At 42.0% G+C, this 24,938-nt stretch overlaps 1 protein-coding gene across 4 annotated transcripts; it reads right to left on the reverse strand.

The window, feature by feature from the left end:
- Positions 1-775: 775 nt before the first annotated feature.
- On the reverse strand, positions 776-24,784 carry rfx3 (regulatory factor X, 3 (influences HLA class II expression)). 4 transcript variants are annotated; one of them, XM_061699490.1, is made up of 17 exons: positions 24,613-24,784; positions 15,537-15,649; positions 15,370-15,458; positions 14,407-14,665; positions 13,493-13,567; positions 12,740-12,921; positions 12,543-12,662; positions 11,492-11,616; positions 11,267-11,382; positions 10,610-10,725; positions 10,332-10,486; positions 10,142-10,239; positions 8,585-8,734; positions 8,294-8,502; positions 8,057-8,210; positions 7,338-7,380; positions 776-6,143 (listed from the first exon to the last, which is right to left on the reverse strand). In XM_061699490.1, exons 2-17 carry the CDS (start codon positions 15,642-15,644, stop codon positions 5,863-5,865), a joined length of 2,280 nt encoding a protein of 759 aa, XP_061555474.1. In that variant the 5' UTR covers positions 15,645-15,649; positions 24,613-24,784; the 3' UTR covers positions 776-5,862. The 4 variants fall into 4 exon arrangements, with proteins under 4 accessions (XP_061555474.1, XP_061555473.1, XP_061555472.1 ...); XM_061699489.1 differs by having other exon boundaries at positions 11,267-11,412; XM_061699488.1 differs by having other exon boundaries at positions 15,370-15,649.
- Between the last annotated feature and the right edge of the window lie 154 nt (positions 24,785-24,938).

The following is a 24,938-nucleotide window of genomic DNA, read 5'->3' on the forward strand; positions in this document are numbered from 1 at the left end:
GCAATTTAGAGTTCTCAATTAACCTACCATGCATTTATTTGGGATGTGGGAGGAAACCGGAGTGCCCGGAGAAAACCCACGCAGGCACGGGGAGAACATGCAAACTCCACACAGGCGGGGCCGGGGATTGAACCCCGGTCCTCAGAACTGTGAGGCAGACGCTCTAACCAGTCGACTACCGTGCCAATTTCCAATTTGGAATATTTCTCAGATCAAACTTCTCTCAAGTGTTCCATAACCTGAATTTGTACATAAATAGGAACATAGTCTCATCACTTACCTATACTGCTAATATAGCAGTGAAGTCATAATTGCGGTAAATATTTGTATAGACAAACAGTTGTAGGGTATTAGACAAGTGTAAAACAAAGTATGGTGGCAATTGAGCGTGGACCCCTCTACTACATTTTTCTGCATAAAAATCCACACCATCCCAAAGAGAGCTGCGAGAGGAAATACAAGCCATATCCACGCCAAACAGTCATTTCAAGTGTTATGCCGAGTGTCACTGAAATAGATATTTATTGCTTTATGATTTTTTTTCCTCAGCACTTAAAACATTTTGGTATCCAGAACCGACAGCTGCTGCAGTTTTCTACTCTACTTTTTTGCTATATCAGTGATCCACTCTGGGGGGGGGGAATAACGATACTGCCAGCTCATAAGTATGAATTTGAACGATATTAGTGTTAATATGTGTGAATATGGTTGAATAAAATTTCATGTGCTAACAGCATTCCGTTAAGGTGCAGTTTGTACGCACAGGAGACACGGGTTGGACAAGAAAACGTTTATTACCGCCAAGACAAAGTCACAAAATTGTAGTTGGGGGTCAGGGGGAACACTAAGAAGCTAGCCTGAGCTGAGATCTGAAATATTCAGAAAAAACTAACTACATGTGTCTTTTTAGGTTTCTATCTTCTGCAATACGACACACTAAATCAATGTCTTTATAAATATAAAAGTCCCCCGGTCGTCCTTGTTTTTATGCAAAATACAATACAAATCACCATACACGCTCTCCAAGTTGAAAAGATATATGAGGAAAAACCAACAACACAGAAAGAAACACATGGAAATTGTGTGGACATATTAGATATTATACATCAAAAGAAGAAGGGTGGGGACACACTGTAGCCTCCCCCCCAAAATTCTAATAATCAGGACAAATAAATATACCTTCACTTGGGGATATTTACATTTTTCTTTTCAATTTTGGCTGAATTGAGAAAAAACTGAAAACGCCTCCTGCCAAAATGCTTGTGCTTGCATTTCAGCGTGCTACAGATGAACTCACTAAGACGGTCCGATGGCACTTGAAAACATCCAAATACAAATCACAGCACCCCCCCCCCCCCAAAAAAAAAACCCCTCACCATCATGAGGAATAAGTAAACCAACAATAACAACAAAAGTTTACTAACAGTGACTTCTGTTGATAGTTCTGTACAATTAATTAAAAAGAAGCATCATCTACCGCACCCATGAACTAATAATAAATAATAATCCCATGCTGCCTCAGCCCCACGTCGTCTCAACAAAATGTCTCGATGGCGTCCATCTGTCAGGCTTAGGGTGGGGCCGAGTTAAAGGCACTGGAGTCTTGCTGAGGGTTAAGTGAAGCTGCCTGTTGTCAGTTTTTTTTTTTTTTTAATGCGTTTTCTGCTTGAGAATCCTCAGCTCTTACAGAAACATTTTTAGTGGTAACACACAAAAAAAAAAAGCGAGTTGTGTTGGCAGCATTAGCGTCACTCCGACAGATGCTGAAATAAAAATCACCGTCTGGCACTAAAGTGTATTAAAAACAAATAAAACAAAAAAAGTTTCGAGCAGCACAGACCAGAAAGCACTTATGATCCCAAAACACATCCATACGATTTGAAGAGAGCAAAGCCCCCCCCCCCCTCCCCCCCCCTCGTTAGGCACAAATACAAGTTCATCATCGACGTGTTGTGGATTTATACAAGCGGGAGTTCAGATTTACATTGAAACCACTGAAAGTACCCCCTAAAAACTTTTGACTAAGGCAAACCTCCAGTGCAGTCCTATCTGATTCATTTTTTGAAACCCTTCCACCAATTACAGCAGTTTCCAACTAAACAAGTCAACAAAAGTCGTTACATCGGGTCTTTGTGTTACAGTAGTTTTGCAATTTTGTGGAATTATCATTCCTTAACTATACCATGGACTGTGTGGTACCAAGCCAAACACAATAAATATCAATAAATAAACATTAATACAGATAAGTGGTCCAGACCAAAATAAAAGGGGTTTCCTATAAAGGAGGATTAATCTCAGTAGTGTCCACAAAGGCTTTTAACAGTTCAAGTATAGATGGTACAGTCCACGTGCCTTTTTCCCTTTTAAGTCTACTTCACACAGCTACCTTGGGAACAGCCACAATCAGAAAGCCACACGTCAATGTAGTGTAGAAGCATTGTATATATACTATACATATATATATATATATAGATATATATATATATGTGTGTCTATATTATTCATATATTTCTTTGAATATCAGAAAATATCTACTTTTGGTCCATACTGTACAAAGATGACCAAAGAGGCGTGGGCTTCGGGGGTGTTTGATGGGTGTAAAAACGGGGGATAAAAATGTATCAGCGGTGCGAGAAAAGCAAAAAGCAGGTTTTTCTCTGTGCAGTACCGTGGCAACGCTTTTGTGTGTTTTTGTGCGTTTGCGATAAGGTTTGGACAGACTGTGCTGCAGGTGTTGGGAGGGTTACGGGTTAGGGGGCTGGCACCACTGGCTTGAGGTAGGGTGACTGATGGATGTGTTCCAACAACACACGTTTAAAAAAAAAAAAAAAGAGCAGAGAAGAGTCACACGTTCCTGTTCTTACACACACTTCTCTTGAAATGGCAAAGGCTGGAACGAAGGCCTCGACAAGACTTGGGGCAGGAGTAGTTGTGAGTGGATGGTGAACGCAAATTCATGTATAGTACAGGAAGTAAGGGGGTAGGAGTGAGCAGAAGGTGGGAGGAGTGAGAGCAGGGGAGGCAAAAGGAAACGCAGAAGTGGATGAGAGCAGAAATTAAGGACAGGAGTAGGAGCAGGGGACTGAGTTGGGGAGATGCCACAAGTATGGGTTGGGAAAAGACGTTGCCGTACTCCGGTACCGCGGGACATGGAGGAGAAGGGTAAAGGCTGGATAAAACCAATGCGGTACCGCATCAGGAACTGGACTAGGGTGGCAAAAAAAGGAGATGTGGTACCGCAGGAGACCGCAGGAACAGGGGTGGCTAAAGCAGGTATAGTGCCGCAGGAGACAGCAGAGGGGAGGAAGGAGCCGGAACAGGAGCGAAAGGCGGTGATGTGATTGAGAGAATTCAAAAAGCTTAGCGGTGCTAATCTGGACCAAAGCAACAGGGCGCGTCTGCGGCCGCGTCCCCTCGGTCCAAACAGCCCAAATCCGAGCTCAAGTCACCAGAAAGCCTTCTCTGTGGAGGGGAAGCAGCCGAACAACAAACCAAAGCAAGCATGCCAACAGAATAAAAAAGCGGGGTGGCGGCTCGGGTTGTGCGGACTCTGAGAAGAGCTGCACGTAAGGATAAGGCACTGTGATAAAAGCCGAGGTACATTAAATCCCTGACATTCCTTCTGCTCTGTAACATGGCACAACAGCTATTGGCTCGCACTCGGCCATCTCTTCTTTTTTGACATTTTTTTTTCCCATATTTTTTTTTGGTCCTTCGCAAGAAATTTGATTGAGACAGAAAACTGCAAAAAACAGGAAGGAGGGTAGGGGGTGGGGGGGTGGGGGTGGGTGCGTGTGTGTCCAGTAGGCTGATTTCATGATTTCGTGGACAAAGGCAAACGTTACGTTCCCAGTGCATAATAGGCTAGCGGCGAGGATGCGGGGGTTTGTACAGCCAGGTCGTCCTAACGGTATCGATTCTATTTACAAGAGTAGCAGCAGCGCACATAATCCTCAAGGGGAAAGAGAGGGGAGGGGTCAGTCACTGGCGGCGAAAAAGCTTTACAATGCAGCTTGTGGTACCAAGGCTACCGCTGGTCAAACTCCGCACGTACGGCTACATACAATCCTCAATACAAAATAGTCAGTTGAGATAACTCGGTCATTCCCAAACTCAACGTGCCGAGGGAAATGATCAAATTTCAATGAATTGGTCCGAAACAATTATTTACAAAAAATAATGTATGTTTCTTCATATATTTCTGCCAGTGACATATAGTGACAGACAGAACAATTGAATGCTTGTCTGAAAGATGGCAGAAGGTACGTAATTAACTTGTGTCACAACACTACAGTTGACCCCTGCAGTTTACAGAGGATAGGGACCCCAATAGTGGAAATCTGCCAATAATTGACATTCATAATTGCATGGGGGGAGGGGTTGGGACAAACAAACAAAACAAAAACTGAAAAACAAAACTAACAAAAAACGTGAATAAGCAGGCGATGGGGTAAAAAAAATAAAAAAATTAATTGGGGGATCGGTTAAAAAAAAAAACGTGACTCAGTGGGGGTTTCTGTGAAAAAAGGGGGATAGTTTCCCCCCAAAAAAACAATGACAGGTAAATTTGCGAATGCTGAAAAGGGAATATGAGGGTCCACTGTACTCACTAAAAACGTTAAGGATACAGTGGACTCCCACTATTCACAATTAGCAAAAATCAGAAGCTGCCATGCTTTTTTTTCCTTCCCCAAAAAACTAAAATAAGTGAGGGATTGGGTAAAAAAGCGCAGATAAGCAGGGTTTTCCGCAAACAAGTAGGGGATCGGGCGCAAAAAAAGCCACCCACAAATAAGTGGGAGTTTCCACAAATAATGGGATGTAGGTACAAATAAATAAATAAATAAATAAAAATCCACCAATAGGTGAAATTGTGAATGCTGAACCACGAATAAGCGGGGGGTCTGCAGGATTTGGTTTTCGGGTGTAATTTCAGGATGAACCTAAAACACACTATAATCTTTACAGGTGAAGTTAATTTGACCTTCTCTAAAAAGTTTTGAACGCACACCATTTTCCAATACTTTTTGCACAACATTCACAACAGGTGATTGATCCATGAATGGCCGAACCATTTCCTGGTTCAATTCAAATTGGCATTTAAACAGTCCTCTTTATCGCGCTGGCCGCATTATGACGAGACCGAGACGACGCCTCACAATTGAGCAACAGTCGCTCATTTCATTGCACGGCTTCAAACGGGATGTCCTCAAGGGGAACTCTGAGCTGGGAGTGCATCAGCAGGTTGTAAATCGAGATACTGGAAGAGTCACAGAAAGGCATGGAAGTCATGTCAAACACCTGTTGTTAATTTTGCTGTTCAGCTCAGTTCAGTTGTGCACAAAGTACTGAACCAAAGGTCAACGTGTGCATTCAAAGGTTTTGAGAAGGTCAAATTAAGTTCACCCGCAAAGGTTATAGCGCATTTTAGGTTCATCCAGAAATTTCACCAGAATATTCCTAACTTTTTATGGGTAGTGTCCATGCCGTGGCTCAATTAAGGTTGGGAAACACCAAGATAACTTGTTCCAGTTTAACAGAACAAGCTTAACAGAACACAATTATAGCACCATGAGATTTTGGGTTGTACTAATTAGAAGTAAATCTATATACAGTGGGCCGCATTTGAGCTCTTAGACATCAGTAGTAGAAAGTCGATTTTCTTTAGACCCTGTGTTTCACGTGGTCCTCTTCCTCTGGCAAATTCTGCAAACACTTAAGGGAGGACGCAGCATTCAGAACAGTCACGGGAAAAACCGCATCAATCTAGTGTCGGACCCGAGTGCAGACAGACAGACACGCAGACGTAAACATGGCAGCTGACAGATACGTCGGTGTAGCGGGACCGATCGGACGTCACAGTCAAACGGAGGCGTACGTGTTGCCCGTGGCGCTGCAGCGGCGGATGGCGGGGGCGCCGGCCGGGGGGGTCAGCATGTGCTCGCCGCGGTCCTGGCGGGGCTGCGGCAGCGAGTGCAGAACGCTGGGCTGGACGACGCCCACCACGGGGTGGGATCCGTCCTCCAGGGCGCCCACCTGGATCACCTGGATCACCTCGTGCTCAGACTTCTCGCGTTTGGCCACAGGCTCACCGGATTCCTCGGTCTCCTCGTCTAAATCGCTGTCCATGCCGCTTGTTTCATCTGGCAAGGGGGAGGAAGGAATGTTTTCTAGTTTTCCCCCATAAACCTGCCAGTTTACAAACAAAGCAAGCAACGACAATCGAGACTAGCAGACGTGTGTGACTCTAGTCACACGATTTAACTCGCCTCGGACAAAGTCGCCAATTAAAGACTTGAAGTACTTGACTTAACCAGTAGGGATGTGATCACATTTGTTTGCACCTGATTCTGAGTTGAGTCATTCAAGTATTGGCCGAGTTCGATACCTCGGCAATGCATTAAGGATACGTTTGCCGTACCGTGCGGCTCTTCAGACTTAAATTGTCCTATCTTTCAGCTTGACCTGGTGTTGGCTGCGTAAGCAAAATGTTTCCACATCTCACTCAGTGCCTCTTTTTACTTAAGCTGCAGAAGGGGCCAAAGCTTTTGTTGTTGTTTTTTTTCCGCCCAAAACAGAGCACTGTGGGTGCAGAGCAGACACTCAGACAGCTGCATCAAGCCAAATCTGTGTTAAAAAAAATAAAAAAAATTAAAAAAAAAAGATATTTTTTTTTTTCCCAGTCAATATTGATTCGCTGAAAATTAGGTAATTAGACCCGTACTCTTATCACGTGATCGGCTTGGGACAACTATTGCCAGACGTGCATCTCCAACATAGTGTCCAATTTGTTTTTGAAATTAAAGTCACGTGCAAACCTGGCAACCCACCAGTATGCTATGATGCCACCTCATGAAGCAAGAATCATGGAGGCAGCTCCAAAGATCATTGCATTTGGATTCTAGGATTATGTTTTTGATAAAATTGGGTAAAAGACAATGGCAAAATGCAAGGTTTGCAACTCAAAGTTAAGACACAACAACTCCGACGTCTAACCTCATCCATCACTCTGAAACCTACAAAGACAGGAAAGCGACATCAACTTCACAGTATAGCTAACCGAAAGCTAAAGGTCAAACATTAACTCAACTTCGGGTTGGTTATGTGTTTGCGAAGATAAGTAATGCGTTAGTATGGCTAACTAGCTCAAACACAGATACTGAGTGCAAAGAGGCTGATAAATGTTGTGACTGAGCAAGATTATATGACTCCAGTCGACTTGATTGATCCCCCCCAGCACCCCCACAGTAATTTGGGGCTCAGGTTAAGACTTGCACATAATTACCTCTGGTAAATAGGCAGGACTCAAGACATTTAAAGATGCAGCAACCACGTACCTTTATCGATGTTTGTAAGCGACAGGCTGTTCAGGCTGTCAAACTGAAAATGGAAAACAAAATCATTTTTAGCCTTCTCTAATTAAATTAGGCTGAGTTTGGGTGACTGACAATATGAATATGTTGATATTCACCAAACGCATGAAACAACCCGTATGTGAAAACGCTCAGATTGCATGAACATAACTCCATAAGTAGTGACAACACGGAAGTAAACAACAAAACACAAATCTATACAAATATTAAACAAAGCGTTTAGTTGGTGGCTGATTTAAATGAGGCTAACCTCCACATGACTCCACTGGCTGCTGTCTGAAATTATTTTGCTTATTTAATGGCAATTGTATCATATTTAGACCATATTTAATGCTCTATACACCAACTGTAAGATAGTATATTTAGATAATATTTAATTGTCTGTTTTTCTGTAGCTTAGTTTTGCAGCAGGTGTTTTTTTAAGTGTTCATTTGTGTCACCGCATTTCGATGATGGCATTGATGGGTATATCCCATCTGTGATTTAATTCTGCACTCGCATTGGTTAGATATCTGAGACATATTGGATTATTATCCAAATCCGGAAGAGGCCTGATTCCTATCTGAAGATATTAGCTTTCTGTGCATTTTTAAAAATCTTTCAGCTGCCATGACACATCTCCCGATTGTGCCACTGTGGAATTGTTCACTTGAAACATGTATTCTTCAAGTCTAACAGCATACCTCGCCCATGACGCCAATGGGCGTCTCTCCGGTAGCTTGGGCCACCCGATGCTCCACCAGGTAGAACATGTACTCGTCGTAGAGGAGGCGTATCAAGTGAAAAGAGCCGAAGCTTGCGGCACTGCGCAGGGTCAGGTCCCTGATGACCATGGAACTGACACGAGGAGAAAACGAAAAGTAAGCAATTTCCTTCTCGGGCTGACTGGCTGCAGTTGTCTTGTCTGTACATGTGCCCACCTGTAGAAGGACCACTTGAGTAGGAACTGCCGAGCCGCCTTGGGAAAGGTGGGCCGCTGCTCGTAGGGCTTCAGAACTTGCGTGACCACGTTGTCGAGCCAAGCCGCCCACTGCTCCAGAGAGCTTTGCTGCTGTAGGGTAGCCTTGAAGTCCTGCTCCAAGTGCTGAACCACGCCCTCCTCACACTGGCACACCCACGACGCTTGCTCCTGTTCACACGGACATGTGCGTGAATTCCCCGAGGTTTGTAATGAAGGAAACACTGCCACTGCCGCGTGACACGACACTGACCTGTACGTTGGCAAAGTCGACGCGGTTGAGGTCGCTCAGCATCTGGTTGATCTGCGACGTGTTCTGTAACACGGCGCGTGCCGCCTGAGCCAGGTGGTTCAGAGATGTGTATCTGCGTAGTGTTTGCGCAAAGGCACTAACAGCGGCAACCTGATAACACAGAGAGCATACAGAGACCCGCATGAGTGTTATACACGCGCCATTCCTTTGTTTCTTAATGATGACATCTCAAGACTTTATCATCTGTCATAAGCATTAAACCATGTATTTTCCATTATTAAACAATAACGTGCATGTGTGATGTGCAGCTATTATTATTGTCCACTGGAGGTTGCCGTTCTCACGTTCTACCATAGTATCTGAATTTGAGAGAGTATAGCTTTATAAGGCAGGGCCTGGTTTGGTGAGTGATGTGGACGTCAGCGAATGAGTGTAGAGTCGGATGGCTGTTAAAAGGCTCAAGGTTTTTCCAAACTGCACTTGGTGCTGGGCGTTGCCAAGTGCACTGTGAAAAGGTCTTACTTAACCCGTTAGGCAGTCTGCGTGAGTTGTGGCCATCAGTTTACCATTTGTTCAATAAAGTGATTGAAAGTACACCGGCGGCGGTTGGGGCATTACAATACGTTCTAACTAGCCATGGTAGGGTTATGCTAGCAATGAAACCTTCCATTTTGTTGGCGATCATCGATCTGCTGTTGTGGTACAGTACACTTTACATTTTGTCTTCATTGGTAAGTGTGGATATAATCTGAAACTTTTGTACATTCTCTTCTTCTTTTAAGGACGCTTTCCTCCTCGCTCGCCACCATCGCGACAGTTTATTTCTACACAGAATGGTGCGACCAACTGCAGTAACATGAGTCCATGTGCACTTCTTGGCCTGAGATTTTACTGCAACCTTTTTTGTAATCAAATTATTTGATTTCATTGTTTCAGCCCTACTTCACAGATTAGCTCACCAACAGCTGGTTTAACACTAATCTTCATCTCAGTTATGTGTTTAAATTTAAAAGACTTTAAAAGAATGACTTATTACTTGCTTAACCCAAATAATGACTCGACTTGCTTTATTTTGCTTTGCTGCGCAGTAGTTACAGTTACGTTCTTACTGCACCGCGATACATTGAAGCATATGATAGAGGTTGCGTCGTAACACAAAGCGCCACAGGTCCTGTAAAATGTCGTACTGCACAGCTGATTTATCGTCAGCGCCCCCTTCACTCAAGTTTGACATCTTCACTGGTAAGCAAGCACATAATGATACGATACAGAATGCCGTTTGTGTTAAATCAGTGTGGGAGGGTCATTTCAGGCTTGAGCCGTAGAAAAACGCTTTTACTATAATTCTTTGAATTATTGACAGTCACATATTTTCACTTTTTGTGGCAGTTTTTGGAACGCAACCCTCTGCAAGAGGATTGGGATTACTGTAAAAACTGAAAACTAAGTTAGTAGGAAGAACTACACAACTGTCTGGCGTTACAATAGTAGTACTCTTCCAATTAACTTTATCAAGTAGTAACAGAGGTGGTGTAAGGGTAGACAACGGAGGGGCACCTTGGTCTGCATCATCCTCTGCGGTATCGCATTCATGGCATTATTGAGCCAACTTTCCAGGCTTTTGGCAAAATTGCGAATGGCTTGAGTCAAGGCACCTGTAAAGTCAACCGGAAACCAAAGAAGAATTTTAATGACGACATTGTCAGAGAGGTTTGATGTGAGCGTTCGGTGACTTGTTGTGGCTCACTGGGAATGGGTCTCAGGACATCAGGGATGAGGATTTCCACAAGGGCCTGGTACATCAGATGGTCGCAGGTGCTCATCCACTTGAGCACAGCTTCGTGTCTGCACAGCGCCAGCAGCTGCGACTGTGGGAGTCGGGCTTCAATCTCACTTACGCTGCTGCACATTAGACACAAACACCGCAGATTTTCAGCAAAATTAAGAGCGAGAGAGCGAGAGACAGAGAGAGAGAGAGAGAGAGAGTGAGAGAGAGACTTAGATACACCATCCACTTGGCCTCACCTGTTTCCTGTTACAGTGGTGCCCTCTACAGAGTCGGGTGGAGTATAACGCCAGAATGTTTGCCAAAGTTTCTCGATGAGGCTAAACTGCAGGTTGATGACCACGTCCAGGATGGCCTGAAAAAAAAAAATCAGGGCACCAGGCAGGAGCAATGAGAAAACATTTAATTTAGTTGATGTTTCAATGGGGTATTGATGGATATGAGGGCAGGGTTTAAAAACGTACAAATTAAACTTCATGCACTGAATGACCTGATCGCTATTTTTCCAAACTTGAGCCAAGAACTTTGGTGAGAAAATTTAAAACGCCAGCAGTTGGCATTTAAAAAAAGGTTCTTACAATAAACACACACAATCTTTTCACAATGTGACTCGTGACCACATTTGATTGTGTGTGTTTATTGCCTTTAGCTAGAAGACACTTGGAACTTGATGCAAGTGTACGTGACATGGAGAAAGAACTCAATTGTAAAAGAACATGCTGTTATATTCTTCTGAAAAAGTGGAATTAAATGGAGCAGTGCAGTCCCATATTTTGATAAATGATTTACTTACGAGAACAGGAACACAACATTATTCCTATTGTCTCCTTCAGGAGTAAACCCCCACATTTTAAAATAAATAAAAAGAATTAAAAAAGGAAAGAAATCCATCGTACCTCACAGTGCTCTCTGTAAAGTGATTGGAGAGCCTTGATGTCCTCCGGGCTGATGTTCTCCGGATTGCTCTGCCCGAGGTCCAGCTCCGCAAAGTTGGGGAGTGCCCGCGACGCATCTGTTGCCATAGTGATGGTTAAATCGGTTGCTACGGAACGGCCGGCCAAGAAGAGGATAGTTTCAAATGCTTTATGTGATTTGATTAGATTTTCGACGTGGCGACTGACCCAAGAACTGCTGGTGGTGCTGACTCTGTGCGATGACGGTCTGCTCTGCTGCCCCCGGCTGGTTGGGGCCTCCACCTGAGTAGTTCTCTGTGGGGCTGGTGTCAAACTTCTGCACCGGTTTGAACCTGAAATGGCGGGATACACGTCAGTTTTGAGATAAACTGAAGGCAAGAACGAATGCGTATATATGGGGAACTTGTTACTGACACACTGGCCAAATTTGATCAAAGTCAGTCAAGGCCCGATTGTCAGATCTCTCTAAAAGATCATCCTAAGCAAATATCCTGGGATGTGGGCTGTGTAAAAAGTGACGTTTCCTACCCGATCTGCTCGAAAGTCAATCAGGCTTGATAATGGTAAATGTTAAACCTGTTCAATATTTACGTTGGCAAATCCTTATGTTGTGTGCTCTTCATCGAGTTTGGGCGAGCCTAACGGAACGATAGCCAATTAGAAAGCGACGTGAATGTGGCGTGGGGCTGGACACAAATAGAGAAGCAACTGCTTGTGTTGAGTGTTGTGTTGTATAAACGTTGTTGTTGTTACCGGATGAGCTAACAGTTAGCCAAGCTTTTTGTATTTCTTCTTTCACAATTTTTTCTTCTGGCAGTTTGAATCCCCTATAGCACCATGCTGCCTCTCACAGGTCTGTCTTGTTACGACAACAGACATGATTATGCGAGTGGTGTGCTGTGTTGGTCGTCTCCCGTACACCACACACTAGAAGAGCAGTAAGAACAAAAACAGTTTTTCCTTGTCATGTATGGGGTTTCTCATGGTTGTTAAAAATCAGTATGCATGTATTAAGGGTTGAACACAGCACAGCACACAGTTGTTGTCTGTGGCTTATTATAAATTACATTTTGGCGATGAAGGTGGAGTTTTACTTTGCGCCGCTGCCGTTGTTCCTCACCGCCAGTCCTAATGTACCGCTGGTATGAATATTTTAAAACTAGCGGCGATCAGAATCGCCGAAGCTAGTGAGAGAAACCTATGTGGAGTAGTAAAGTCGACTAGTCGACTAATCGGTTCCAGCCCTATCCTACTTTACCTCTGTTTCTGTTGAACGGGCTGCTGTCTGAGGGCCATGTACTGCATGTCCTCCTGAAGTCTGTTGAGTGGGGAGTCGGGCTTTACACGTATACCATAGTAATGATATTTGGAGTTCCCCCTGCAAGACAGAAGCAGAATGTCACACGACAAGAAGCACCAGTAGCCGACAGACCCGACGTGCCAGTGAGTGACGACCTTGTTCCGAGGCGTCTTGTGCGGAGCCCCATGAAGATGGAGCGGATGAGTTTGCCGAAGGAGGCTGCGTTTACAGGGTCCAGCTTCTGCTCCTGGCAGTGGCGCAGGTAGTGATTGTAGAGGGTGGATCGCGGTAGACTCACGCCCTCTGCTGTTTCGTAGTTGTCCAGCAGCCACTGCAGCTGCAGGGAGGGACAGACGCATACAATACAACAAACTATGATCATGTCATTTCAAACTCATTTTCCATTATCCTTAAAAATAAATGGCTTACAGATCATTTGATTGACTCCCCGTAACTTCCACTAACAACCCAGGCTGAATTTAGTTCCTCCCCGACATAAAAATCTTAGTCTCTCAGTCAAGATATATCACTTCAACAATACTTCCTTGACACCAATTACTACTTTCCTATTTGCCAGGTCTTTGGTGCCATCTTGTGGCATCTTCCATAGCTGAGGATAGGTGCCTCAGGAAAAAAAAAAAAAAAAACATGAATTGGTAAATTTGTGAATCGCAAACCACTAATAGACAGAGGTCGACTGTACTGAGGAGGGTTAATAAGACACAAAAAAGACAGTAAACCACCAGTCTGTGATCAAAAACATGAATTTAACCTGAAATCCAGTAAGCAAAAGATGCAAGCGGCTAACCAAACTGATAGTGTCGAGTTGAGAAAGGCAGGAAAGCAACAGAGAGAGTGAGTTAAGCCCAGGTCAAGGTCCAAGCGGAAGGCACAGCGTTGCAACTTACATGGCTGTTGAGCAGCGAGCTTCTCTGACTGGATAAACCCTCAGATTTTTGGAGTGTCTCAATCGCCATTTCAATCTGACAAAACCACCAAGCACAGGACAACAAAATGTAAGAAGAGGGAAATAAAAACAAAAAGACAGGAAGGTAAAACAAACAAATAAATTAATAGTTAGTAGCCAGTGGCTAAAATTAAGAATCTAGGAAAGACCACAGAGCAAGCGCTGGCAGACCCAAGCAGAGCAGAACTAAAATATATATCCAGCTGGAACTCAATAAGTTAGAATATGGGGGAATGCTCAATTTATTATAGTAGTTCAATTCAAAAAGTGAAACTTCACAGAGTAAAATATTTCCTCATTTTTTTTTTATTATTATTTTTTGTATAACTTTGGGTCTATTTTAGATTACAGCTAACGGAAACCCCAACTTCACTATCACCAGAAATGTGAACATTACAAAAAAAATAGAAATTAGGTAGGAATTGGCCTTCTTAAAATTCAAATACATACAATATGCTTCAGTTTTTGAATTGAACGACTGAAATAAATATTCTAATTTATTGAGATACACTTGGTTATAGATTTGCTTAGTTAAGACAGGAAATACATTTGAAAGGGAACGTTTGCTATTGGCACGTTAATAATAGAATGCTTGCAGACGACAGAACTTTCCAGATTCCATTGCGACAGTTCCGACTATCACAATTTCTAGGTGAAGAATCCAAAGACTCATGTACCAATTGCATAACCATTATTCGTCTATTTCTTCCAAGTTTCCTCTTGTCAGGGTTGCTGTTTCCAGAACCAGTAGTAGTAATGACATAACCTTATTAATATACTACAACTCTCAAAGTTTTGGAAGTGACTTTAAAGAGAAGTGTATAAGCCATAGGGGGCACACGTTGGGCCACTTACAGTTGCTGGGGAGGCCCGTGCAGTCTGGGCAGCAGGGTGGGCGCCAGTGTTGTCCATGAGGTAGGCCCCGGAACTGCTGCCGATTACCTGACCCCCCGCCAGGCCCATGCTCATGCCCCCGCTGCCCCCGCCGCCGTTATTAGCCATGCCATGGGAGGTGACCACCGTGGACACTTGGGACGAGCCCCCCTGCGTGTCGAAGTAGCTCCCGCCGCTGTTCTGGCTGTACAGCTGTGGTTCAGAGTACGAGTAGCTTCTTCTGTTTGGGAAGAAATCTGTATTGAGTGATTTTTAAATAATAAAAGTTTGTGGTTATTTTTAATTGTGTTATTTATGACCGTTTAATATAGTAATTTTTTTTTTAATTGCTTACTAATATTTTCACCTTATTTCATGACAAATTAAGGTACAATAAATAAAAAGGAACAACTAAGTATTACATGTTTTAATTAACCAATTTTAGGACAACAAATATTACAGGACTCATGATAATGGCAATTTTCAATGGGCCGGATTAAAGAATAGAGTGGCCCATACTTTGTCCCCCGATGTCCTTAATCATGCTATTTAAAACATTTACTACATAGCATACCACTAAAGTGTGTGTGTGTGTGTGTGTGTGTGACTATAAGAGATCAATAGCTGTGTGTATGTGTCCATATGTGAGAAGGTGCATATGTTGGTGTTGGAACACGCACTGGCGGCTCGGCTCGTTAGCGGCACTGCCTTAATTCGCCAGCCCCCAAGAGGGACGCCGCCTATACCACAGCACTTAAAAAAAACTAGGAAGCCTACTTCTGGTCATGTTCAGGTGGACCACAAGCGCGCTCTCGCCACCACCACCATGTGCTCGTGACATGAATGGCAGCACAAGAAGATTCGAGGGGTGAACCGACAGGCTGTTGAGACGTAATTCCTCCCTGTGCATGTGTATGAGCGTGCAGGGGCGGAGGCCTGACTCACATGTTGCCATTAGTGTAGACGCCACTGTTTTCCTCCACGTATTGCACCTGCGCTGGGTAAACATGCTGGACCTGTTGAACAGTCTGCGTCTGGAATGCAATCGCCAAAGAAACGTGTGAAAGTTCCCGACGCAAATGAATGCGGCTGTCGGCGTGTGACGGCATTACCTGTTGCTGGACAGGCAGCTGCTGGGTGGAGCCGGCTGGCTGGACAGGCACGGTGGTCTGAATAGGGACGGTGGAGGTGGAGTCAGCGCCTGCCTCAGGGGTCTGCATGGCGCCTAAGAACACAGAAAACAATGTGTGGTGTAACGCCAGTATTATGAGTGTTTTTAATGAACAAATCCAAACGTTTTGGATCAGACAGTGGTTAACATGTCTTGCCTCACAGTCAGAGGTTCCGGGTTCGAATCTCATGTCATCCCTCGTTCCCAAAAAAAATGCATGTTACCGTAACTCATTAAATCACGTACATGTCCTATTCGTGAAAAAAAAGTGTGAATGGTTGTTCATCTATATGTGCCAATGATTGACTGGTGACCAGGCCAGGGTGTACGCCACCCCTTGCCCAAAGGTCAACTGGGATGGGCTCCAGCTCCCGTGAGCCAAATGAGGACAATTACTATAGAGAATGGATAGATATCCAAAAGGCTGGGCCTTTTCTGCATGTGACCTTTTGAAAAGACCAAAAATGAGTCTCTGTTCACGAATTGTTTTTTTTGTTTTTTTTAGAGGTGGCCTTAATACTATACTAATAGAATAGAGGATGAGAAATATCCATCCATCCATCCATCCATTTTCAGTACCGCTTATCCTCACTAGGGTTGCGGGCGGGCTGGAGCCTATCCCAGCTATCTTCGGGCGAGAGGCGGGTACACTCTGAACTGGTCGCCAGCCAATCGCAGGGATGAGAAATATTTGCAAACCAAAGTGCTGGCTGGTCGAACCATGCTGAGGCCTCACAGCATGCTCAACCATCTTGGCGGAATCGATGGGCACCTGTTCCGTGCCGCGTGGTACTTAATGTACTGAGCAGCTCATGCATCAGCGCCACATGGTCCTGTCTCCACGTCAGCAGCTATAAAGCCAGTTAATATGTAACAAACTCCAAATAGACCTCCTCATTGCTTTGTCGACCTGCGCGTGGACACGTTTAAACGATAAAAAAAGTCGGTAATCGACGCAACATGTAAGAAAACAGCTAGGTGAGAATTAGTGATTGCGAGTTAATAATAGAGTAGTGTTTAGTCGTAAGACTATGACATAGCTGTCGCCTCCGGGGGAGGGGGGCAGCTCCTCCCCATCACAGTTTCCATGAACAAACCTCTCTTGGTTAATTAAGTCGGGTTTCCTTACAGCTACCACTCTCTCCGGGGACAGCCTGCTTCTTCCCTTTATTCTCTGTAGCACACCGGGCCTTTTTCTGTGGGTGTCTTTTTGAGCTTTCTTTGAGCTTTCACTCGCATTAGTAGTTAGGGCGACTGACCTCCAAGTTGGAATACAAAGTCGAGTCAATCTCTGCACAGAGGTGTAGGAACGCAGAGAAAAAAACCCTCATTTTCTTGAGTCATATACCCTCAACTACAGTGCTGCCTTGGCATATGAATTGAATTCTTTCCATGACCACACTTAGGTTAAAACTCTTCATCTTTCCCCAGCAAACATTTTTGTATCGCGCTTTATTATAAGAAAATTAGCACTGTATAATATTACACATCGTAAAAACACAGAGTAATGAAAATGAAATAGAATGTAAAGAATTGAAATGTTTTTGCTCCAATTCATTGGATATTGTGTTGCTCCTTCTGGAGTATTGCTACATTACCAGTCTGCACGTGCTGCTCCACCATTTGTTTTCAAATATCCATTGTTAAAGGGTTATTACACCACACCACCGATGCTATTCGTTAGCCAGTCCATGGTGTTTGCATTGTTTGTTAGCATTAAGCTAAAATGACAAGCAAAGTTGTGTCAAAAAACTGCTGCTTGTTGTAAAGAGAGGAGTTCAAATTTTTGCTCGCAAGTCAAAGCAAAAACAAAACACCGAACAATGGCTCATATCTCGAAAAACGTGGGGTCAATGGTATCTCAAGGCACCACTGTATTTCCAACACCTTTGGGAGGGTGATACGTGCTTTTTACTACCACTTTTGGAGATGTTGGTAGGCTGGTGGTAAACATAAATAAACAGGCATCCAGTTCAAATATTTATTATACCATTTGGAGACCGAAAAGCTGACTTCTTAGCCAATCGAGTGATGAAAAAAAAAAAAAAGGAGAACCTCTGCATCACACAACAAAATTCCCGGGTTGCCTCACCCCTATCCCCTCCACACACAGGCGCGCACACACACACACGCACACACACACACACAGATTCTACACACCTTCTGCCTCACCATTCAGGCACACTCCCTTGTGGCCCACTTAAAAGCTGTGCTCCGTCGAGCAAGTGCAATCCTTACAAAGACACACAGGAACAAAAGAGACTGAGGAGGGCGACATTTTTTTGCCCTGCACCCGCACGTCCAATTCAAGTCCTCTCGCTAATGTGACAATGACGACAAACACGAGGTTCCCCCTTTGAGAAAATGCTCACCCATGTACTTTTTTTTTTTTTTACGCAAGTTAGCTAGGCTGAGTCATGACTTTTTAGAGCAGTTGAACAACTTCAAACCAAGGCAAGGCGGGGATCTGGTGACAGCATTGCAGTGAAATGAGGAGAAGGAAACACATTAGCTACCGAGGAGTACTAGGGCCACACTGGGAGAAAAGAGGGGGGAATAAAAAAATAAAAATAAATTTAAAAAAAAATAAAAAAAAATAAAAAAAAAATCGGACAAATTTAAAATATGATCTAAAAAAAAAGAAATTTTCCATAAATAAAAGTTAATTTTATGTTTTTTTTATTTAATTTAATGAGAAAAGGTGGCTTTTTCCCTTGTAATATTACATTTTCCCCCCTTATAATATTGCAGATTTTGATTTATTTTCTATTTTCTCTCTTTTATCTTATTTTTTTTTGCATGCCAGTGTGGCTCAAATATTTCTTTTCAGGATTTCAGTGGAAAAATATAACTCGTAGTTGGAACAAAAATAAAACAACAGTTCCATTTTATTTTTATTGGAAACAGAAATGCCATGTCGAAAAAAAAAAAAGACTATGACTCACACAGGCAGGAGAGCCTGCTCAATTTATGGCAAGTCATATTTTTTTCCTCTTATTATGTGAATATCTTCTTGTAACATTGGGACTTTATTTTTGTATTAAACACTTTTCCCCACATATTGTTTTGCTTTTCAATAAAGCTGTATTTTTCCCCCTAGTAATATTAGAATTTTTAAAAATTCAGAATATGGCAAACATTTTCTTGTATCATGACTTTTTATATTGAGAACTTTTTTTCATATATTTTTGCTTTTCAATAAAGCTGTCTTTTTATGAAAAGTTTTTAAAATACTATTTTTTTCTTGTATTATTAAAACGGTTTTAATTATAAAATATAAAGTATTTTCTAATGACGTTACTATTATAATATTTAAAACTTGTTCCACATATTTTTTACTTTTCAATAAAGTTTTAATATATGAAACTCTTTAAAAAATTTTAAATGTTTCTGTCATATAACTATTTTAAACTATTACAAATATTTTCTTTGAATATGATAATATTTTTAAAATATTGTTAGCCTAATAGCAAAATTGCCTAAATCATTTTTAACTTACTGTCACCAAATACTGTAAATAAAAAACACCAACGTATTTTCTAAAATGTTTTTTTTTTCTTCTTTTTAAAAAATACGACTTAGGAAAGTATGCTATTGGGCCAACAATCTAAAAAAAATTAAAAAACATTTAAAAAAAAGCTTTTGAAAGTGGCCCCAATAAATTTTTCACTTTGAAATTTCAGTGGGAAAAAAATAACTCAGTGGTACAACTAAGCCAACGGTTCATGGAAACAGAAATGTCACATGAATTTTTTTTTTTTTTTTTTTTTTTAAATCCTGACTCATGCGGTCATAAGATCCCGGTCAGGTTAAATTGGCAGATGTGGCTTCGGGCCAGAAAACGGTCTCCACTGTCAGCGACAACCTAACATGTGTCTCTGCTGGAGTTGAGGCAGAAAACAAAACAGAATACAAGCCGCATTCTGCCGAGCCATGAAAATGGATGTCTGCATAATTGAATTAATCAGCCCCCTCTTTTAGTGATTGGAAATGCAACAGGATCCGGGCGGCAGGTGGCAGGGCGCTATTCCTGCCCGGCCAGACGACAGGTAAGTGGTAACATGAGCTGATAACTAGCAGGCCTCAAAATTGTGTGTGTGTCAGTGAACAGGGAGAAGAGGGGAAAGGGGGCGGAGTGCAGGGTGGGTGTGTCTTCGCACGACCCATTTTTGGTTGCAAATGCCAACAGATCAATAGGTTTGTATTATTTACTACTGTGCTACTTTGATCTAATTGCTTTGGCTTTCCTGCGGCCGCTACGACTTGCATTTCTTGCAGGAAATTTTGAGGATACGCGATGCTGGCAGTTAGCCTTTAAAAAGCGGAAGGCATAAACACGAACTGTTGTAATTCCTACATCGTTTACCTGATTTGGAAGTAAATCGCTTCAAATTAAAGCTGAAAGGCTGCAGTTAAAGCAGATGCTCTTTGTCTCATTTCATATCTATTGTGGTGGCGTTTAGAGCCAAAAAGATGACAGTTCTGCTCATGTCCCAATATTTATGGACCTGACTGGAAGCCTATATCAATGCTGCCAGTAACATAAAGATGAAGTTTATAGAGTGAACTTCATGCATAAGCCGAGCTCCTTCACGTAACAACAGTAGACCTTTGTTGAGTCAAGGCAAGTATTTTTACATTAGAAAAACCTCACAGCAAATCACCAAACAAAAATAGCATAAAATCCATGAATACTGAAATAATGATCTTGTCTCAATTTAGTCACAAATGTACTTCCTCAGTGTGAAATCCGGGCTCCATTAGTTGAACACAAAGCTGAAATATTTGCAGGGAGCAAAGACTTCTTCTGTTGTATGAATTGCAACAGGTGGACAGGTTTATTGTACCTTTTGCCATTCAATGGAAAAGCATTTAATTGTTCTGCCATTTCGCTACACGCCATTGTCATAGATACAACAGAAAATACATATTTCTGGTAATTAAAAAAAATAATTACAAATGATTTGAAATAGAGTAACAACAATAATTATTAATATTAATGCCATGAACATGCTTTTACTTTTATTAACCTAACTATACAAGACATAATTGATTTTCCCAAGTGTCACTGTGTACCTAACTGAACAGAAAAACGTGACCACAAAACAGACAAGAACCGAACCGTGGATTTTGTAAATTGTTCCATCCCCAATCTAAATTGAAATTGATTTATATTTGTGTTTGAAATTGCCACATTGAAATTGTTTTTAGACAAGAAAATACAGTTTGGTGCAATGCGAATTTAAGAAATAGAAACATTTGATTACAATAAAAGGGAAACCAATTTGTGTTATTTTCTCTTTTGTATTCATTATTGCACTTTAACCAAACAAAAACATAGTTTATCCGACTACTCGATTAGCCGATAGAATTTTCAGTGGGATACTCGAATACTAAAATATTGGATAGCTGCACTACTACATTCAACTCCACCATTATATTGTCATATTCTTATTGTTTAATAAAACCATCGCTTCAGGGCCCTGTGGGATTAACCTGCAAAAAAATTGCTCCTTGAAATTAGAAAGTTGCTCCTCGAATTAAGTTATTAATTAGCAAAACTGCTCCTTAAAGAAAAAAAAAAACATTATTTTGAATAGCAAAAATAAGAGTTGTCACAGTCATATAGTGTATTCTTTATGCTCTTTGAAGATAGACTATTTTGAACCCCACTTGAGTTCTAGGCAGGACAAGCACTGCAGCAATATAATTGGCTGCTACATCCAGCCAGGAAAGTATGACTTGGCCTTTATACTGCCCCCAGGTGGCCGAGGCAGGCACACCAGAATGAGTAGCACAATGTGCATTGAATTGAATAACAAAGTGTGACAAAAACTGTTAAATTATTTTCCCCATTCTATTTAATTCTGTCATTACTTGTTTTTATAAAGGATAATTTCATAGAGCTGGAACTGATTAATGGCATTAACATTCATTTCAATGAGGAAAAGGAAGAAAAAGTTAAGGAACAAATTAAACTCGAATCTCAAGTTACCACTGTATTTTAACGATGATCTGAAACAAGCATCTGACAGCAAAAATTACAATTAATTTTACCATAAGAATATGGTAAAGGCACTCCAATTTACAGAGCCCCAGACATGACGTAAAAAAAAAATATACTAGTTCGTGCGCACACAAACTACTACTTTGTGCGCACAAACTACTTCTTCATGCACACAAAATAGCTACAGCGTACGCACGAAGTAATTGTTCGTGCGCGCGAAGTAGTTACTGCGCGTGCACGAAGAAACCGTGGCTCCGTACTGGATTGGAGGGTAACCAAATCGAGCGCACTTTTACGGACTCGTCACAAACGACCCAGCCGAAACTGCGAGACACATGCAATGGCTTCAGGGTAAGTTTATTTTGTTATCGTGTTCTAGTCAATATCTTATTATTCTACATTTAGGCTGTTATTTGATTGGGTATATGTTTGCTGCTTTGTTACAGCAAGTAGTAGAGTACTCTGTGTGTGTTGTCGGAACTGCAACTCTGCCGCAACTTTCAACTTCGAAAGAGGGTGCGCTTGATTTCCCTACCCTCCTGTCCGGTATGGACTTAGTGCACACCCTGTAACTATTTCGTGAGCACAAACAACTACTTCGTACGTATAGAATAACTATTTCATGCGCTCAAAGTGGTAGTTCGTGCGCACGAAACAGTTAATTATAGTAGTTTGTGCACACAAAGTAGTTGTTCATGCGCACGACGTAGTAGTTCGTGCACACGAAATAGTTTTTTTCACCCTCATGTCATGTGTGGGGCTCCGTACCGATTGGTATTCAGGAGCAAGGAAAAACTTGGTTTGCACCAAACATTTACAATATTGAGTAAGTACGATATCATCAGGTTCTTTTGACAATGATGATATCACAATACAGCCAAGTATCTGACAGCAAAATAAGAATCACAACTGTACCATAAAAATATGGTAAAAGCCATCTAATTGACATTAGGGAGTCAGGAAAAATGTGGTTTACGCAGGACAATAACATTTAACACTGCATCGATAGGATACAGGGCAATATGTATTTTGTCACCCCTAAATCTAACTCAACAGTTAAAAAATTTTCATAGTCCTTCACTAAGTAGCCCCATTGACATTAATAGGACAGCTGTTGCTTTTTGTAGTCTTCCTAAAAAAACACAAAAATTTAAGATTCCTTGCAGAGGTTTATTTTCTTAACTTTGCATTTCTAGTAATTTGCTGTCATTTTTAAACAAACATAAATACCATGATAGAGGCAGCTAAGTGTCTGAAAACAACAATAATAAAAATATTTTTAAAAAGGTCAAAGCTGTCAAATTGACACTCAGGACAAGGACAATACCTGTTTTTCATCAGACTGTAAAACTATCAACACTGTATCAAAGCGATACGTCCTCCACTTAGAAGCCACATTGACATTATCAGGCATTTTAATATTGACATCACGACACAGCCAAGTATCCGAGTACAAAAATAGAGAGATTCACAGACTTGGCTTGCATCAGACAGTAACAATAAAAATACTGGATGTTAGAATATTGACACTGTATCATAATATAGAATGATATTATGATCTGAGAACAAAAATCACAACTTTACAATCAAAATATGGTTAAAACTGTCCGAATGACACACAGAGGAAAGGAAAAAACTGGGGTTTTACCAGAACGTATCAATATCAACATTAGATGCTGGTGTATCGACAAACTATATGGTTATATTGATATTTTATCGCCTTTGCAAGTCTAAGAGAATGGTTTCAAATTGACCCTGGTCCTCTACCAAGAAGGCACATCAATATTATCATCTATTTTAAGAACAATATCAAGATAGAGTCAAGTATCTGAGTACAAAAAAACAACTATATAAAGAGCTCATACTTGGCTTCCATCAGCATGTAAGAATATTGACATTTGATGCTTATGTATCAACACCATACTGTATCAAATCAGACAAGGCTATCATGATACAACCAAGCGTCTGACAAGAAAAGTCAAGGTTTGACCATTTTACAAAATATGGTGAAATCTGTCCAATCTGTCCACATTAAGATGAAAGGGAAAAACCTGGTTTGCGCAAGATAGTGATCTGATTCTGGCGTATCGATGCTGTGTCGATATCGATGTTCGGTCACCCCTCAAGTCTAATTGAATTCTTTGCGTGGGACCTCCACGAGGAAGACACACCGAAATTTGACAGACAGGTGTAACCTTCGTGAGTAACTTAGCTCCGCGTTATCAGCCAGCGTATCAGCGTCCGAAACCACAAAGAGAGGCAAGCAGGTGGAGGAGCTAGCGCCGCTGCTATCTCACTGTTCCCACCCACCCTTAAGACAAAAGGGAAAGTAATGGCTTATAGCTATTATCAAAGACACGGAGAACGCAGAGTTAAGAAAATATTTTAAAAAATCACTTCGCTCCAGCATGGTTGTCATATTTGATGTGGGGGGGTTTCGATACAGACATTGTGAGTCGGGTTGGGAGTGGGTGGTGGTGGTGGTGGTAATCGAGACACCTGCTCCAGCTGACCAGCTAGCATCAGGGAGGGAGAAGTGGAGGGGAGGTGCGGACGCTAGCCCGGAGCTAGCACCTGACTCGCGACTTTTATTTCAACATTTCTGCCCCCCAAAAAACGTGGCCTCAAAGCGGATTCGCGTCGCGTGGGGGAGGCCGGCGGTAGGTTCCGAGACACGGTTTCCACGCTGTGGGTGAGCGATAGATATATATATATATATATATATATATACACATATATATATTAAAAAAAAAAAAAAAAAAAAACAACAACAACAACAGCCGAGGCGGCGTTAGCACGGAAGGCTAACACGTTACAAAGAAGCACCCTCGCTACTAGCAAAAACTGCTACCAGCCGAGCGACCTTCCGCCTGACGGAAAAAAAAAAAAGAAAAAAAAAAAAAACTCCCAAGCACCGCGTTTACGTCTTAAAGAAATAAGAAGAAACATTACAATGTTAAGTAAACCAAGAAATGGGAGAGTAGGTCAAATAAAAAGGATGTTTCCAAACCTGCTTGTGGAGCGGCGGGTGAGTATGAGGATGGTGGAGGTGGTAATGATGAAGCGAGCGAGAGCTTGTTGTTGGTGGGTTACAGTCGCCACGACTACGGTGGCTATGGCGCTGCCTCACCGGGCAACAGTTGCTAGAAAACTCCCCGCAAACTGGGAGGAGATTAACTCGCTGTCACTTCGCGGAAATAATAATAATAATGATGATGGTAATAAGAATAATTAAAAAAAAAAGCCTCCACCAAGAACACGCCTTTTTTGTTCATTTGACACAACATTGACGTGGGCAGTGCTTTAATGTGTCGCTCAGCTGCGGCAAATGGTGGT

Source organism: Phycodurus eques, chromosome 15 (assembly GCF_024500275.1).
Source record: "Phycodurus eques isolate BA_2022a chromosome 15, UOR_Pequ_1.1, whole genome shotgun sequence".
In the NCBI taxonomy this organism is placed as follows: domain Eukaryota; kingdom Metazoa; phylum Chordata; class Actinopteri; order Syngnathiformes; family Syngnathidae; genus Phycodurus; species Phycodurus eques.

Coding starts and splice junctions, on each gene's coding strand:
- rfx3 (XM_061699488.1), bottom strand. CDS start 15,644: ATGCAGACCCCTGAGGCAGGCGCTGACTCCACCTCCACCGTCCCTATT. Junction 11,383..11,491: donor GCACCACCAGCAGTTCTTGG/GTCAGTCGCCAC, acceptor CTATGGCAACAG/ATGCGTCGCGGGCACTCCCC. Junction 10,726..11,266: donor TTTACAGAGAGCACTGTGAG/GTACGATGGATT, acceptor TTTTTTTTTCAG/GCCATCCTGGACGTGGTCAT.